This window comes from Gopherus evgoodei, chromosome 17, assembly GCF_007399415.2.
Source record: "Gopherus evgoodei ecotype Sinaloan lineage chromosome 17, rGopEvg1_v1.p, whole genome shotgun sequence".
NCBI classification, from domain to species: Eukaryota; Metazoa; Chordata; order Testudines; family Testudinidae; genus Gopherus; species Gopherus evgoodei.
Genome location: NC_044338.1, coordinates 19093381 through 19112003, shown reverse-complemented (window position 1 = coordinate 19112003; position 18623 = coordinate 19093381). Strand labels below are relative to the sequence as shown.

Genomic DNA, 18623 nt, shown 5'->3' with positions numbered 1-18623 from the left:
CATGGGGGCGTGGCTAATCCATCGCCCATCGTAGTCCAGCAACTCACCCACGCTAGCTCTCAGATCGGCGTAAGCATTTGCCGATTGTCCTTTGACCGGCAGAAAGCTGCAGACCGGGGCAGTGGGGAAGTAAAGTAAAGTACCTCCTGTACCTGATTCATTTCACACTGACGCCACAGAAAAGAGCTGAAAGGGGGTCTCAAACCTCCTTCTTAAAGGGACAGAGCATCCTGTTCCAATGGGGACGGATTCCTCCACCAAGGGTCCCATGCCGCGTTGTTCTTCTAGCCTCTCCCGATTGCCTCAAGGGAGATCCTTTCTCTGAGGTCACTAGAGACATGGCATTAGCAAGAGGAAAATGAAATAAAAACTCCAATCAAGGACTCATCCATGCCAAAGAACAGGAAAAACCAACTGCCCTAATGCACGTCAGGCACAGCTGGGTTATTCAGTGGAGGGCGAATCTGCGCTAGAAACGCTCCGTCAGCGCAGCTGTAGTGCTGGTATTGCAGATGCTCTGTGCTGCCAGGAGAGAGCTGTCCCATCAGCACAACAAATCCACCTCCACGAGGGGCAGGTGGCAGCAGGAGAAGCTCTTCTGCCACTACAGCACTATCCCCACCTGTGCTTAGATCGATGTAAGTGACGTCACTCAGGGAGGAGGCTTATTCACACCCCTGAGTGACGTAAATTATACTGGCATCAGTGTGTGCAAGCCCTCAGTGTAGCTGAAGCTTAAATCCCCTGGCTTCAAAAACAGGAGAAAGCTGTGCAAAAATATTTGGGGGACGGGGGAACTCACTTTCCCCAACTTTAATTAGAAATAACGTCTCCATGTGTTGTGTGTGAAATAATAGCTGCTGCAAACCATATGGCTCCTTTTCATCTCCAGAAGGAGGTGTGTTACTGCTTTAAGCCTCCAAAACACAGCTGCTAAATGTTATCCCTGGAGAGTCCTCATCTTATCAACCTCCTACTCTCTCCAGCAAATGGGCAGCGTTAGGAAAATGGTTTATCCTCATGCCCTGAACCTTTCTTCCCTTCCCAAATGATCAATAAAGCGCCAAAGGACCGGTCGTTGATGGATGAGATTATTAGATTATGCTGTAGTATTTTTTCAACCCTGTGTTGACGCCAAAGAGCCATGGAAGAGTGTTTAGTGTTAGATGAACCAGGGCGGGGTTCAATTAAAGATTCGGACAAAGGCCTCGAAGCAAATACCCTTAAGGTACAGATTGGGGTAATACAAGGTGGTACATCTGGTGAATCATATGTGGTTGCTCTCAGATTGTGTCTTAACCTCTTGGTAGGTATAACTGCTTAGGTCTCTGCGTTCAGTTCTTTCTAAATTTCCAAATGCTCAGCACCCACTATTGGGGCTGAATTTTCAAAAGAGCTGAGCATGCATAAGGCACGCTAGTATCCCCTGGAGAACCTGTTCACCTCCCGTGGTGCAGAGATCTTTGAAAACCTGTCTCCAGCTGCTCTGAACCCAAGGTTCCAGCTTTGCAGGGAGCTTCTTAGAGCTTGAAAGAGCTCTTGTAGCTTCTCATGGGAATTACTGGCATAATACCAATGGATAGGGATAATGTGCCAAAATCTGGTGCCTCTTTGGTAGAAACTAGCCAGTTCTCTAGTGAATGAATCCATCCTGCTCAGGGCAGGAGACAGACCCTAGGGGGGGCCCCTTGCTCTCAAACACTCCCCTGTTGGCACCTTCCCCTTGGTGCTGTGGGTTAATGCAGTGCCAGAGGAGATTGCATAGGGTGACCCAAGCTGCTCCTCCCCATGGAGGCTAGGTTACATCCTGCCAAACTGTGATGGCATTTTCCATACGCATTCCTACGGGGCCCTCTGCTGTGGATACAGGCCTGTGCAACATTGAGGCCGGCAAAAACCCTGCTCCCCTCCATCGGCGCAGTGCTTAGCGGAGATGCAAAGCGAAAAAAGCCAGCGGGAGGCTACGAATTCAGCTGGTGTCATGTGTAGCAACAGGTGTCAGAGGGCCAGCAGCACAGGAGTGTATGATCATTTTAAACCCCAGGGCCAGAGGAGTCCCCATACTAGCCTCTAGCTTGTGAGATGGCAGAACCCTCAGTATTTTGAAGTGGATGTCCCAACTGCCGTGACCAGCAAGACACACCCTAGCTTTCAAAGTCTCTGCTTGACCCCATTGTCCTTGCCCCTCTCTGTAGCGTTTGCCTCCTCTTCCTGTCCTCGTTTTAACAGAGACTGTGGATTCTTCTGGGCAGGGGATCTCTCCTTTTTTGCTCTGTAAAACCACACGCTCTTGTGTGGTGCTCCATAAATCATTCGGGAGAACCCAGGGTTTATGCGTCTGGGCCGCGGAAGGTTTGAGCAAGGAGCGTCCTCAGTATTTCCGCACGTTGGTGAATCTCGCTAACAGCTTTCATTTGTCTTGTGCTGTAGAAAGGGACACGCTGGTCGATGGTGTTATGGTGCCTCCTAAGCAGACCTCGCTGCTGGTGTAACTCCAGCCATCTGCTTCCCTCTGTCCTTTTGCTGCCTCCTCCTTGTCGGCCTCCTTTCCCTCTCCAGCTCCCAGCCCAGAAGACAAGAAGAATCTTAGAAAGGAACAGCTCAGAAGCAGACGCCCCAGGGTGAGGTATCAGATGCCTGATCCTGCAGTCAGAGCTCAAGATCCCAGCCACGGGCCTGAGACTGGCGTTGAAGTGCTATCAGACTGGGCCTCCTTGGAAGAAGTGGGCGGTGCTGAGCATCGCCTGCAGCCATCCATGTAGCTAATCTGCTTAGGGCTCAGCCCGTGCTCTCCAGCCATAGATCTCAAAGCACTTCACAAGCCTGCGAGCCAGTTGTCTGCCTCCAGGCTGGCCCAGAACCTGCAGAGCAGGCTTGCTTCCCTGCAAGGAAAGCTGGAGCTGCTGTCTTCGCAGCGACCACAACCACCTGAGAGATTTCCAGCCCTGCACGGCTTGCTTGGTTGGTCCCACCTGCCAGCCATGCATAGAACCCAATCCCCTCCCCTCCTCCTCCAGCTCCCTGCATTCCACAACTGTTAGGCTAAGGTGGCAGTTGCCTTCTAGGAATATTCCCCCCCACACACACCCGCCCCAGGGATCTTCTGGCAGGGTAAGTGCTGGGCAGGGGGAGCTGGGACCCCCCTCTCTCCACCCTGGGACCGTGGCAGAGGGGACTGACAGCACATGCCATAGCAAGCGCTGCTGAGCTCCAGATCTCCCCCTTCTGGCGCCAAAGGGAGTCAGCCTGTTCCAGGTGCCGGCGCTGCCCCTGTGAATGGAGGGGGCCGGGGGGGATTGCTTGGAAACACTCCTGGACTGCGCAAGGTAACTCAACCTTCCCGCTCCTGCTGGCTGGTACCAAGCAGCTGGAACCAACCCCAGCATCTCCCCATGGCTGAAGCTGAGATTTGCCTGCGGGCCCGTGGGCCTCCCTTTGGCTCTGAGAGGCTAGACTCCATCATGTCCCTGGGGCTAGGCCAGTCCAGATGTCCAGGGGGATGGTTTTGACAGCATGGCTGGGCAGAGTGTCTTCCCTGTCCCCATCCCATCAATCCTGCTGGGAGCTTGCCTTAGCCCTGGTGAGATGTCCACTGGTTGGGGGAAGAACCCAAGTCTACAGCCATCAAATAAGCTGCTGGTAAGATTTTCACAGTGCTCCTGGTGGCAGGAGCCCAGTACCCCTGACCTCTATCTCCTCTGGCTGCGCTGGATGAGCACAAGGCTGCGAACATTCAGAGGGCAACAGAATCGCAGCGAAGGTTCCCGTGAATGGTGCAGTCTTGCTCTCACATTTGGTGGTAACTAGAAAGTAAAGGAGAGTCTCAGCTTCCATAGAGGCAACTATGCCCTCTCTAGGACGGAAGGAGCACAAGCAGCTGGATCTAATGTCAGCGGGCTGGAAAGAGACCTGAAGATACACACGATGCTTTACCAGTCCTTTGGGTCTGGGATAGATGCTGTCACTGTCTCCTTCTGAACCCAAAGGCTTACACTTGCTGTGTATGCCACCCCACCTACGGTTAAAGAGCCAAGGCACGGCCCTTCCCTAAAGAACCGAGCTGTAGTGGAGAAGACTGAGAAATGTCAGGGCCTTGTCCTTCTGTCTCATCTCTCTTTTCATGCTCTGTCCCTGGACACAGCCAGAAGGATAAACCTCCCAGTCCACCAGCACTTGGGGTCAGGGCCGTCCTGCACAAGAATATCCGGACCCCGAACAGTAATCCTTCATACCGAGAGAGCCTTTCAGCCCGGAGAGCCCAAAGGTCTGTGGGAGAGGGGAAGAGTTAGGGACTCAGAGAATGAGCTAGGAACCTGCCCAGGGTCACACAGATGGGGCTGTGGTGGAGCTGGGAATAGACTCCAGGTCTCCTGAGCCCAAGTTGGTGCCCTAAGGATTACTTTTGTTTCCTTCATTCGAAGGATGTGTATTCACCCCTCTCCACCTAGCCCAGTGATTGGCAGCTGGTCACTCGTATCCCCCACCTTCGGGTTGGTGTCTTTAGGAGCTTCATGAAGATCCTGATTGACCAAATCCATGAGGAACGAACACATCTTTCCTCCACCACACAACCCGCCCCGAGCCAATCCCGCCCCTGGCTCCCCTCAGCAAGGCTGAATACAGGTGTGGTGTTATCATTTAAGACTAAGACAATGTTTAAATTCACTCACACTCTCACCTCTCTGAGTATCCCTGGTCTGTTCCCCCAAACACACTCCTCCTTATAATCTCCCATGGCTCCTCCCCAATCAGGGATGGCCTCTCCCACAGGTGAATCTTCTTCCTCTTAATAGCTCCCTCAAAGGCCAGGGCAAACAGCTTCCTCTCTAAAATTGGGTCTAGCTGTGATCTACGGGGTGGGGCAGAGCCTTCTGTCAAAAGGGTTCCTTAACGCAGGCAGGCTTCTGGTGAGGAACCCCTGAGCTATTTGTATTGAAATCATCTGAAGTGTCTGTTTCACAGGCTCCTGATGCCATCTCAGGTACAGACCTGCCTACAGTGGGGATCTTGGTATCAGTTTGTGCTGCAGTGGGTGTCTGGTTCCTCTAGGCCCAGCTGATAAGTGCTAGCTCCTAGAGCTGCTTTTGTCAATTAGGACCTTTGAGGGTTCTGTGGGGTGTCTCAGCCTTGTAGGAGCATGAGCTTTAGCCTGGCCACCTAGGCTTCCCTATGTGGTCATTGTGTCCTGGCTTGTTGAGACAGGCAGTTATACCCACAGCTGAAGGGGGGAATCTCTGGGATTCCCCAGTTCTTGTGGCTGTGCCAAGCCACTGCTTCCTGTCTGTGAGACTGTCTGTGCTCCCCTGGAGAGGGGCGCTAAGTTTGTCAAGGTCTGGATGAGCCCAGAAACTGCCCAGCTAGCTTGCATCTGTACTGGCCGAGCAGAGACACTAAGCATCTTCACCAGACCCTTTAAGCCATTATCTGAGTGAGGTCCTTGGGAACAGCATCCTCCTGCCTCCTACTGCTCAGAGAGTAATAAGCAAACTGAGGCAGGGCCCCTGCCATCTGCTCAGTCCCAGGCTGGCCCTGGCCATCATGGGTTTCTGGCCCTGAGCCTACTTGTCAGTCAGGAAGATCTCCCCCACTTCTTCCCCCGCCCTGAGCATTCCACGGCAGGGAATCTGATGGCTGGCAGCATGAGGATGGGATTTCTTGGCACAGGCCCGAGCTCTTGGTCCCCAGTCCCGTCTCTCAACGTGCAGTGGGGTTTCCTTAAGACCAGGCTTCTCGCGGACTAGCACTGTGGGGGTATAAACAGCAGCCATTTGTACTAGTGGGACTCCTGGACCTTAGTTTCTTGTGCTTATTTGAAGTTATGGGCTTGCTGCAGTTATCCCTGGGCGAGGTTCTCCATGCTGTGCTCTTCAGGAGGTCAGACTGGAGGGTCATGGCCCCTACTGGCCTTTAAAATCTAGGAATCTCTGTTCCAGGCCATCAGCTAGAAACTCTTTGTTGCTAGCATAACTCTGCTGCAGGGCTAGGGGCGGGGGGGGGGGTCTCTTGTCTTGATGGGGCGGGTTTCCCTGGAGCTACAGGCCTTGGGCTGGATCTTGGTCCCTTTGATGTTAGTGGGAGTTTAGCCGTTGACTCCAGTGCAAGTCAGAATTAGCCCTCAGAAAGTAGCCTTTCAATAGCCCTTTCTTCATCTAGGAAGGCAGATGCAATGGAATCGTTACATGTTGATCTTTCTTACTGGACAAGGTAGCTTTTCATCTCCCCTCTCACTGTCCAGAAGGGTTATTCGTTTCTGTGTTCCTATTCATCAGTATGTAGCCAGGAACCTGGCCACGTCTTCTGGGCAAAAGCTGGCTGTCGAGTGCCCCTGGAATTCTTTGTGCCCCAAAACCAGGTCTTCGAGAACTGAAGAGACCAATTTGTCCGACATCCAGAGCGAAGGGAGGGACCTGAGGCAGCAGAACCTTTGCCCACTTGATCAAGGAATGTCACCTTCGCATAAAAGTGGATGGTCCTCTCTGTCTGCCTCGTAAAACTACTTTCTACTCTGAAAAGTGACTGCGTGAATGGTGCCTGTCAGACCCAATCCCTGTGTAACCACAACTGCTCTCTTCAGTGACCAAAATAAGTTGTAACTCCTGTGTTTTCCTGTTAGCGTTTCCGAGCTGTTGGAGAGAGTGCTGGAACCTAGGCTGTTCATCGGTGATGGGGTTGTTTATTGAGTTGCCTTTAGAAATACTGCTCTTGGCCACACCTGAGCCCAGGAGCCTGCATCCTGCTCCACAGCGGTGGGGTTAACAGGGTGACAGAATTGGAAGACAGGGTCACCCAGGTGGAACTGCCTTAATGAGCCTTCACTCTTGGGGACCCTACAAGAGGCACACAGGGCGTGTTTGCGGCACTTAGGGAAATGCCTTTTGGAGTGGTAAACTGAGGAAACCTGACCAGGGGACACTGAGAGCCAGTTCTGCCCTTCCAGGGACACTGAGAACGTGGTGTCCTCTTGGGTGGAGGGGCCTGGAGCGTCAGCCGCTGAAACTCCTCTGCCTTGTGGTAGGCCTGAATTCCTCATTGCAAGCTGCCTTTGCTGGGTCCTGTGGGCCCCTCTAGCTTTGCTGGCTGGGATGGAGGAAGAGGAGAAGGGGCAAGGAAAAATTACTGACTGGTAATAGCATTTGTCGTGGCACTCCTCTTCCCCCACCCTGCACCCCTGCGGCCACTCTCTCATCTGTAGGTCTGTTTGGCTTTTCAGGAGGGCTGGGTGGGGAGGGAGTGGCCGAGCACTTGAGACCAGCGGAGTGACTAGTCCTCTCTTTTGCCCTCTGCTAGGTGGAGTCATAACGTTGATTGTGCAAATGTTTCCCTTTACAGGCTGGTGGAAGAGCCTGATCGCGTCTGTGATGGACACGGTTACTGGTAAGGAGCTTTTGTTGCCCTGCCGTCGGGTCGCGTGGCACCTGGTGACAGTGCAAGGGGCACCAGCCCACTTTGCCCTGGCTCGTCTGACCCATCACAGGTTCTTGGCTCCCAGCTGCGTGATGGGGGCTTCCTGAGCGCCTCTGTCCCACAAGGAGCCAATCCCAGTCTAACCCTTTTGGAAGGCAAGTGAGCTGCTTAATGGAGCCCCCTTGTCCTTTATGACCCCCTGAGTGCTGAATCGCAGGGTCAAGGTGTTTGCTAGAGCAGGGGGACCCCTGAGCTGGCCAGCTCTCATTGCATTTCAGTGGGCACTGGGCATGGATGCCCTGAGGCCCCTCTGCCAAACCCAGCCCCTGCTGCCATTCAGCAGGCAGCTCACGGGGTGGTCTGCAAAATACCACCTGAGCTTTGTGTGCGTGTTTGGGGGGGGCATTGCCATTGGGGGAGGGAATGATTTATCCCATCTCCTTGGGCTCAAAGGGAGGAGGAGTTCATTCTCTTCCTACCCATGGGCTGGGTCAGAGCCATGACGGGATTCTTCCTCCTTCTCCCCATGTTTCAGGTCAGGAGTGGGGAGCCTCCAGGGGGCTTTTCACCTGTGGGAAGAAGTGTGGTGAAATGCCACCCTAACCATGCTGGTCAGGAGCAGCTGGCCCCACGGCCCATGCCAGGACTGGCAGGAAGTTGGTCTTTGACAGCTGTTTGATGTCCTACCTGAGAGGGGCTAGAAGTCTCCATTCAGAGCCTCATAGACCAGTGTCCACCATTGTGGCACTACAGGTTCTCTGCCATGTAGTTGAGCTCAGTGAAAAGCGCTGTACCTCCCCAGCCCCGAGGTGATCCTAGACCAGAGTCCGGGTAGGATGGTGGATGGGGAGGGGAGGGAAGGATACCCTGAGGTACCAGCAGGGAGAAAATCCATTCCTGTGCTGAAGGACAAGCCCTGGGACCACAGTGGGGCATACATGCTTGCACTGGCTCTCAGCTTGGGGAGAACTCAGGTGAATATAAGGATTTCAGGCCCTGCTCCTCAGAGGTACCTAGGCACAACTTACATGAAATCAGTGGGATGCCTCAAGACCTTTGTGGATCCGGGCCTCTGCCCAGTTAGTAATTCTGGAGACTTGCTTTCATTGTATTAAGAAACCCGCTTATTTTAGAAACCCCAATGACTTGTGTTCCATGGGAGGTGCCGGCCAAGATCAGCCGTGAGGCGTTCACAAGAAAAGGCCCTTTTCTTTCCGAGGAAGTGTTTGCTTTCCTGCTAGGAATACAGCATCCAGCAGTGATGCTTATTGCACTCTCGTGCTGCTTCATGGCATAAGGAGAACACCTTGACACGTGCTGGGTCTGATCTTGGTTGTGTCTTCACTTAAGATTTTTGCCTGGCTCGCTTTGGGATGAGAGCACTAGTGCATCTAGATAATGGTTTTCAGACCGTATGTGTCCCAGTGATGTAGGATCCATGGCACTCTTCCATCGTTGCAGTGTGTATAGTTCTTGAGCCTGGTTCTGAGACACAGGGCAGCAAAATACTGGTCTTTGAAAGGTGACAGTGTCTAGTATGAGGGGCGGGCATAGGACAGCAAAGTGTCGGCAGACTAAAGAGGGTCCTGAGGTCTGCTTCAGATTGACTGAGCAACTGCAGCTCCCATTGACTTCAGATGGAGCAGCAGCTGTTAACCCCGTGCAGTGGTAGCTTTTACGGCCTGATTCTTTCTCTCTTTGGCATTTACCGAGAGACATTTTCTGGCCTGTGTTTTGCAGGACGTGTGAGCACTGGTCCCTTTTTTGGCCTTAAAATCGACACATTTCCTGCACCCGTAGCAGCTGAGCGCTGTAGCAGAGTAGCGCTGACCAGTCACAATGGCCCCTGCTGAACTAACTTGCTCCAACTCTAACCCTTAACCGTTTTCCTCGGCAGGCTGGCCTGCCCTGCTTTGCTCTCCTCCCTCCTTAGCCGCCTCTCGCTCATGTTTATTTCCCGATGGGCTTTTTTTTTTCTCTTCTTCCCTCTCTTTCTTCAGTGAGCCCAAATGAGCACGAGCAGGTGGTGAGGAAATACTTGGAAGAGCTGAGAGCCCCCGCTGATGAGGTGAGTGTGAGGACTCACAGGAGTCTCTGACCACACCCCCCAAAGAGGGAGGAACGGAAGAAAGGAAAGCAGTTGTGGGCTGGATAAGAGGCTGCCTTACTGCATATCGGGAAAGGCTCGTGTGAAACCTACACAGTTCTTTAGCCTGTTCGCCAGATCCTCAGCTGGTCGCTTCACGGACGCTACGCTCACACACACCAGCTGAGGATCTGGCCCACAGATGACTTCCCAATGGACTCCCTGTTAATGGTCTTGTCAGCACTAGGTGAAAAGGCCTGTTGGTTGGAATATCTTGTATCTGCAAGGCCTGTACGCTGCCTTGAGCTCTCAGACCATACCTAACAATGCATGTCAGTGACGCTCCAGGGTCCCTGTTCCTGCCCTGGGACACCACTGCTCTCTGCCTTTCTGGTGGGTGTGTGAACTGGAGCTTCTCCAGACTCCAGCACAGCCAGAGTTTGAAGCAACCCAAACTTCCCTGTCTGTTGGGAAGCCCCCAAACAAATGGGAGGCTGTGATGGATGCTGACTTGGGACCTTAGACTGGTAAAAGTGTCCCCAAAGGCTGGGACATTTATTTAGAGGATCCTGTGTGCAGACTCTAATGCTTGGAGGAGACAGCTGCAATGGGACCTCCCAGCAGAATATTTGCAGCTCAAATGTGTGTTGCCTACAGAGATCTCACGGGGGGCGGGGGAAACTGCCTTGCTCAGCAGCTAACAAAATACATTTCAGTGCCCCTGAGTCTGCTTTGGCTCCAGGAGCTCTGAGGAGGGATATACACTGCTGCTCGAGATAGGAAGTTATACAAGATTGCCTCCTTATTTAGCCTATTACTCAAGTGCAAAGAGGTTTGGCTTCTTCTAATCTGTAAGTGAGTACGCTGCTCTCAGACAGAGACCAGACTAGTGAACCCCGCTCCCAGATTGGGCGGGCCCAGCTTTCCAGGGCGTTCTCCTCCCGTATCTACGAAAACCGTCTCGTCCCTCCACCTTTCACCAAAAACTCCAGGGTGTAAACTTCCGATGCTAGCCCCGCTTGGGCCATTCACTCGTTAGTTGCTGGCCTCTAAGCCAGAGGTTAGGATTTCAGGCTGTATGCACAGTAACTCCTCACTTAACATGTCGTCCTGTTCCTGAAAATGCCACTTTAAGCAAAATGATGTAAAGTGAATCCAATTTCCCCATAAGAATTAATGTAAATGGGGGAGGTGGAGGGGTTAGGTTCCAGGAAATTTTTTTTTTTTTTTGCCAGACAGAAGACATTATGTACATTTTAAACAAGCAATTTAAAACTGGTATTAAACAGGCTGGCAGCCCCCCTACCAGCTCCCCTACATCCCCCCACCCTACCCCGCAGAGCCTCCCACCTGCCAGCGGACCCTGCAGATCAGCGCCTCACCCCACCTCCTGCATGCAGCAATCAGTTGTCTTGTGGCATTCAGGAGGCTGGGGGAGGAGCAAGGAAGCAGCACGCAGCCTCCTGCCTCCCTCCCTCACCTGCCATCTGAACTCCACAAACCAGCTGATTGCTGGCAGGAGGTGGGGGGAGGAGGGGGAAGGCACTGATCCGCAGGGTCTGCTGGCGGATGGGAGGTGCTGGGGGGGCGTAGGGAGCTGGGGTGGGGACTGCCAGCTGTGGACAAAGCAGGCAGCCAAATGACGTCCTAGCAGAGCATTGCCCAACTTTACACGAGCATGTTCTGTAATGTAGCAGAGACGTAAGATCAATACAACATTAAGTGAGAGGACATTAAGTGGGGAGTTACTGTATAGGACTTTGGGATCCTTCAGGATGGGAAGTGGTGTAGAAATACCCTTTTTTTTTTTTTTTTTTAATGAGATTATAGGGACAGATCTCTAGAGATCACACTGATCGGCAAGTCAAATAAACTAGAAGAATCGATGTTTTCCCAACAGGTAAAAGCTCGGGGGTGGGGGGACAGGGACTTCCTCAGACTTCAAAGGGGGGTTTTAATGCCACTGAAGACTCATTTTAAATAGTCTGTCTGGCAAGCTGATGCATCAACAGAGCTAATGTTGAATGCAGCCCGATGCTGACGGTAAATGGCGTCTCTCCTTGCTCTGTTTCAAGGACTGTATCATCTGTATGGAAAAGCTGGCATCGCCCTCTGGCTACAGTGATGCCTGTGAGTGCAAGACAATCAAGCCGGAAGCGGTGGGGCAACTGACCAAATGCCAGCACGCTTTTCACCTGCTCTGCGTGCTGGCCATGTACACCAATGGGAACAAGGTACTGCACCGGCCCGGCCCACTCTTCCTTATGAGACCTAGCACGGCGGGGTCCTGCCCCATGAGTAGGGCCCAGGACGGCAATACAGATACTCGTGCCAGTGTCCTCACTAGTGTCGTGAAATCCTGCTGACGGTGACCCTTTTCACCCACAGGATGGCAGCCTGCAGTGCCCCTCCTGTAAAACCATCTATGGCGAAAAGACAGGCACCCAGCCAAAAGGGAAGATGGAGGTTTCAACTTTCACTCAATCTCTTCCCGGCCACCAGGACTGCGGGACGATACAGATCGTGTACTCCATTAGCAAGGGAATTCAGGTATGCAGGCAGCCATAAGCCCCTCAGGGCAGCGACTGTCTCTGGTTCTGTCTGAACAGCACCCAGGCCCTGCTCCATGACTGAGACACCCACGGTCTGTCGTCATGTGCCTAGTACACAGACCGTGAGCTAAAGGAGCCAGCATTGGTACAGGATTGATTAATTGCCTCTATCTGTTGCAGGGGCCGGAGCACCCCAATCCAGGGATGCCATACACAGCCAGAGGCTTTCCCCGGTACTGTTACCTTCCCGATAATGAGAAGGGCAGAAAGGTAATGAAAGTTCTGATCCAAGTGATGACTTCGCCAGTAACTGGCGCTTGACCTGAGTCTGGTCTTTTTCCAGTGGGGGTGAATGGACTTACCTGAAGTCTTACAAGAACCACGCACTCACTCCCCGTCTGTGCAGTAACTGAATTCACGTGGTGGCTCTTAAGTTGGCAAACCACAAGTGACTTGCAGTCTTAGTCCGTGGCTGGTGCGTCCTCTGCCTGGAGCACGAGCACGTACTTCATGCCTCCTACAATCAGGCAGGGTTTTCTGCAAGGAGCTGAGTGCCTTGGACTTCCACTGAGTTAAGTGAATATTGGCACTTAGTGCCTGGCAAGGTGGGTCCCTTTGGTAACTGCAAGGACAGTTGGGTAAATGGAGCAGTTTGATAAGGGAGGCTGTGGAATCTCCACATCTCCGTGGTTTAATGCCATGTTTTTGGAGGAGGGGAAAGGCACTGGAAGCCATTGGCGCCAGCTTGTACCCATACCAGGGATGGACTAGGAGGATATTGCATAGATCCAGAGGGAGCAGGGCTTGCATCTCCTGCCTCTCTGGGAGGGAAGGAAGTCGGCCTGCTGGTGCTGCGGGTCATTAATACTGATACTTACCCACCTTTGCAGAGTGCTTTGAAATCCTTAGGCAAAAGGGGTTAAGTGTTATTTCTCCCACACTGTACAGCCAGGAAACTCAGGACCAGAGAGGGGAAGTGATCTGCGCCAGCTAGGTCAGGAATAGAGCTCCTGACTTGCAGCTTGTTGCCCCAACCACTAGGCCATGCTGCCTTCACCACTTGGGCAGCGCTCCCACCATGTGGCCATTGAGCCTAGGAAAGGAGGGAACTGCAGGGAGGGGAAATCGGCCCTGGACTTGGGTGGATAATCGATCTTTCCCCTTTGCCATCTCTAGGTCCTGGATCTATTGAGGGTGGCCTGGAAGAGGCGCCTGATTTTCACCGTGGGCACTTCCAGCACGACCGGCGAGAGCAACACGGTGGTATGGAACGAGATCCACCACAAGACGGAGATGGACACCAATCTCAGCGGCCACGGTTACCCCGACCCCAACTACCTGGACAATGTGCTGGCGGAGCTGGCAGCTCAGGGCGTCACCGAGGCCTGCTTGAGACAGTAACTGGCCTCTGTCCCAGCTCCGCGTCACGTCTGTGCACGCACGGCGCATGCCTACTCCAGCCTCTGGCGGGCGGCTAGTGCACTGATTCCTGATGCCTTAAGTTCCTGTCCCTTATCACTTGTGTTCTGAGCAATAACACGGTATTTGGGAGTCGCGTGCTCTGTACAGGCTGTTTTCTGGAGAGCAGGTTATTTTTGTATAAGCAAAGGGTCCTGATGTTGGGGTCTCGGGCGTGACACCGGAGCGCTCCTGCTGCAGCCAGGGCATGCTTGGAATATCTTCCCTAGGTGGCCGATCAACTCGCTTCTGTGTACTTTCGAAGCACTTGGGAAGTCCCAGTCCTGCTCCCTCGCTGCGTAGAGGGACCTCTTGCTGGCTCTGGATTAGCAACGAGTGGCCAATAATGTCCGTACTCATTTGGCTAATGCACCGGAGCACTGCTCAGACACTGCTGAGTGCATCCTTTCTCCCTCTTCTCCCCGGGTAGCTGATTTAATACATGTGCTGTGCTCCTAATAAACACTGCATTGCTATGGAGAGTTGTCGTTAGCCTTGAAGGAATCTCGTATGTCTGATACTTTAGTCTTTTTTTGTTCTGATACATGGTCCTTCCCTGGAGTTTGGCTAACGCTGGAGAGAGACAGACCTACTGTTCTTCTGCTAAAGATGGTGGTGGCCACCTGTCCTGCCTCAGCAGGGCTTTCTCCAGCAGGTGTGACCCAGTGTGGCAGGGATACAGCAGAAGCAATACTGCCAGGGGGAAGGATGGTTCCTGGAATCCGTGGATGGGCTCTGTGTCCCTAGTCATTGGGGTGCTGTTGTCGAATTAGGAGTAGTGAGGTGGTCTGCTGCACAATGCAAGCTGTGCCTTTCCTGGCTGAGGCTTTGCAAATAGCGCCGCAGGTCTCGAGGAGAGAGCAGGGCGTGTCGTTCCCCAGCAGCAGAGTCTAGGGGCTGTGGTCAATTCCCCACCCTCGTCAGATGCCGTCCTACAGCATTACAGAGCTGTCCAACAGGAGCTGAGACCCAGCAGCAGCAGTCCCCAGGTGAGACAGGTTAGCACGTGACAGCCAGAAAACCCCTCCCCAACTGCAGCTTCTGGCTGAACAAAACCAGGGGCCCTGCCCCTGCATAAAAAACTTAGCAGGCTCTAAACTTGGGTAGGAAGGGAGGTATGAAGCTAAGCACAGCTTGAGCCCTCAAGGAGTGATGCAGTGCCCTGAACACTGGCTTGAAGTGGCCTGGCACTCTGGACTAGGTGAAACACTCAACAGTGATCAAAAGATGGGACGTGCTGGCACCTAGGGGGATTACTGAGGCATGCTCTGCTGTCGTTAGCCCTCCCTGAGTCCTCCCTTCAACTCCAGCAGGGGGGCCAGGCAGACATTAAAGTGTTAATTGAGGAGGGGCAAGTGTCTTCCCTTCCAGGCAGGAGTAGCTTAGAACCATGGAATATCAGGGTTGGAAGGGACCTCAGGAGGTCTAGTCCAACCCCCTGCTCAAAGCAGGACCAAGATCAACCCCAACTAAATCATTCCAGCCAGGGCTTTGTCAAGTTAGTGAGGCTAAGCTCTGGTCTACACAAGATAGGTCAACACAAGGCAGCTCACATCAACCTAACTGTGTCTACACTAAAATGTCACTTGCCCTCTTAACTCCACCTTCCCAAGAGGCGGCGAGACAAAGTCGATGGCAGTGGCTGGGTAGACATGGCCTTGCTTACGTTGACTGGTGCTGGCTTTTGTGTCCGGGCGGGAGCCTGTGCACGGCTCCACACCCAAAAGTTGCACCAATCTAACTACATTGGTTTCGAAACCAGTGTAACTAAACCCAGGCCACCCAGTAGTGTGGATGGCCCAGATACTCAGAGATATTTAGGTGCCTCACTCCCTTTGCAATTAATGAGGCCAGGTGTCTAACTACCTCTGGGCCATTGGTCTTAGCTCGGTTTGAATTTCAGCGGAGAGCAGTTTGCAGGAATGTGGCGAAAGGACGCCAGGGAGAGGGAAGCAGCAAACCAGGGCCAGGCACCAGGGTGGCCCATTTTGGTACAAACACGCTGGGGGAGTTCCAAAAGGTCAGTGTGAGGGAACAAGGAACTAACCAAGCAGCAAGTTCACCAGGTGCTGCATGGGTTGTTCCAACCTCTTGTCCCCATAGTGGCATCAGGATGCAGCCAAGCGAGGGCTGGTGTTCATCCTCTGAGTGCAGCAGGCTCCCAGCAATTGTTTGAACAAATGACGCGGGGGTGGAGGAGGCAGGGGACGATAAGCAATTTGCTCTGTGTTTGTACAGGGCCTAGCACCGTCCACAACTGGGCCTCCTCGCTGCTACCGCAATGCAACTGACGTCTCCTCCCAGATGATGGCTCCTGGATTCTGTGAGAGTTGGGGATAGGCCCAGGGCAGCTTAGCTCAGAGGTGATCCAGCTCTTAGCCTGTTTCCTCCTGGCTTGGCGAGTACCCCACGCCTGCAGCCGTGCCTGTGCTTACCCTGGAGCGTGTGAGTGATCCCAGACAGGAGAGTGAGGAAGGTGAAGCATTGGTCTGAGCCTGTTACGGGACAACGCCTGAGCTCAGCTGAGCTGTGTGTAAGTGGTTGCGGGACCGGGGCTTCAGGCATTACTGACGCCAAGGGTCTTGCTCACATCCTGCCTCTTTACTGGGTTAACTGAGTGAGAGGACCCATGTTAACCCTTAGAGCCCTGCCCAGTCCTTGCACCATCACGACTGGAGTATGAGGGTGCTGCTAGGGGGGTGTTATGGAGAAGGGAAGGGATTTGTGGGGGGAAGAGGGAATGATAGCTGGAGCCAGCCCTGTCCCTCCTTCCCCCTACCATATTCCTCCTTCTTGGCTCCCTGCCTTGCTCTGGGATCAGCATGGGACGAGCATAGCAGAGATGAAACCAATGTTATTCCCTGGCATACACTCCACCTCTGCGCTGGAGAGATCGCTGGCAGCAGAGACCGGGCGGCAGGGGGTGACTTGGCTGTGGGGCTCCTGAAGGTTGTCACGGGTTGAGGGGCAGCTGCTAGGGACCGAGTCAAGAGAGGAGAGCAACTGGAGTCCCTTCTGCTCCTGTCACACCACAGAGCTTGCACAAATCTGCTGAGGTGGGCCAAGGCCAGAGTAAAATCTTTCTCAAGGGGCAGAAGTCCTCAGCTGGAAGAGGGAAGAGAAACAGAACAGCACAGCAGGGGCCTGTCCAATCCCCTGAGGACAGTGACACTGTGGCATTTCTCACTCATAGATGTCAAAGCGCTTTACAGAGGAGGGCACCAGTGTCCTCCCTGCTTTACAACTGGGGAAACTGAGGCACAGACCAGGGCCAGCAACTTGGCCACGTTCGCAGAGCAGGTCCTTGGCCGCAGGGGAATAGCACCCAGCCCACTAAAGAACGGAAACCCGGGGAGAGCTCATCCAGCCGCAGCACCTCTGGGCAAGGTGACGACCCCGTAGACGATCCTTTCCTTGTGAGACCAACTGGGTCAATAATTAGCGTGGGGACGGCATCTTGGGCTTCCAGCTGTGCTCTGGGATACTGTGCATGAATGAGACGGTATTTAGCATGTGTGGATCAGCCTGGGGGCTCTCCCCAACCTGCTCAGTGTGGGGCGAGCCTCCACTGGACATTGTGCAGCCAGATGCTAGTGGAGGGAGCCCACATGAAAAGCTCAGGTGCTGTTTAACCCCTGCTGAGCACTGATGCTACAGCAGCCTTCACTCAGGGCAGAACCAACGCGAACAGAGCTGCTCGGGAGGGAGTTTGGTGCTTCAGTTTCCCCTGTCTGTAAAATGGGGATCCTGCCCTGCCTCCGAATGGGAGATGAGGACGGCCAGGCACTCGTGTAATGCTGCAGGGCGGGTGTGAGCTGGGGAACCCAGCGCGGGGGAGATAAGAGATTAACTCCCTCAGCGTAGGTCTGAGCTGGTGGGGGGGGCAAAGCAGAGGAACTCCAGTGCTGCAGTACCTGTCTGAGCTGAAAGCAGATGCATGGCCAGAGGGAGAGGGGTGAGGACAGCAGAGGAGCTCTTGTAATGTGGCAGGACAGGCCTGATCGAAACCTCCCATTGTCTTTTGTCTGGCCATAGCAGAGTCCCTCTTTCTCACACCCAGCCGCTGCATTTCCATTCGCCCTGGGCTTCCTCCTTTGCAAATGACTCGCGTTGTCTTTGACCGGAACATGGTGGGGTTCTGCAGATCGCCCCTGGGGCTCTCGCTGGGAATCGGGGCCCACTGCGCTAGAACCCAGATGCCTTATGATGCTGCTTACAAGGGAGCGGAACTGGCAGAGGGGGGATTGTGTTTCTTTAATGCTGGAGGTGACTCGGTTTTATTCATTATTGGTGTATCGGCAGCACCTCTGGCCCCAGCCCCATTGGGCCACGTGCTGTACGTGCCCAGAACAGTGGACAGTCTCTGCCCTGAGGCACTTATCATCTAACAGACCGGCCAGGCCCCTGTTGGCCGCAGTGTTCTGAAGCTGGGAGATCGGAGCCTTGGGCAGTGAAGGGCCAATTCATAACCGCACAGGCAGTATTTGCAAACACAGCATGATCTCCTCCTACAGCCGCGGCAGCCTTTCTGAGCACCCTGAACCCAGAGCCCAGCCGAGGGCACAAGAGGCGGCTTGAATACAATAAGAACTGACCCCAAACCTTCCCTGCAAAGCCAGGGGAGACCAATGTTAGCAGGGAATGAGGCAAGTCATTAGCACGCTGCATTAGCAGGCCAGGATGGGGGCCCCGGACTGGAGCAGCATCACTGGCAGATAAAGGGGGGTTGGACGCCTGTGCAGCTTGCAGCTGGACTAGGCTGGCGCTGTGAAGCTTTTCGGGTGAGCCTGGTACTAGCTGGATGGGCCATGCGGTAAGGAATGCAGAGAATCCAGGTTCTCTCCAATTATTCCTAGTGCCTAGGCCAGGGCCGCTGGTTGGTTTGTTATTAGCTGGGGACTGACCCTGCAAAGATGTCAGCCAAGCCGCTGAACGGTGCCCAGGGGCTCCATCAACCCGTGACTCGTAGTGGCGCACAAATGTCTCACGTGGTGAAGGCGGGTCACCGCCTAATGCCGGCCAGCTCACTGGCAGAGCTCCCCCGGCCTTGCCTGGGAGCAGCCCTTGGCAGCAGGACACTGTGCTGCTGAGTCCCATCACGTCCACGGGGCTCCACACCGGAG

The 18623-nt window shown here is 53.8% G+C and overlaps 1 protein-coding gene across 1 annotated transcript in view; it reads left to right on the top strand.

The window, feature by feature from the left end:
• Positions 1-13982, top strand: part of DTX2 (deltex E3 ubiquitin ligase 2) — a 61644-nt gene extending 47662 nt beyond the window's left edge. The window contains 6 exon segments of the mRNA XM_030536842.1: positions 7330-7374; positions 9405-9472; positions 11566-11724; positions 11879-12040; positions 12223-12312; positions 13219-13982. Of these exon segments, the coding sequence (XP_030392702.1) occupies positions 7330-7374; positions 9405-9472; positions 11566-11724; positions 11879-12040; positions 12223-12312; positions 13219-13443 (749 nt within the window). The 3' untranslated portion in view covers positions 13444-13982.
• Positions 13983-18623: the final 4641 nt, after the last annotated feature.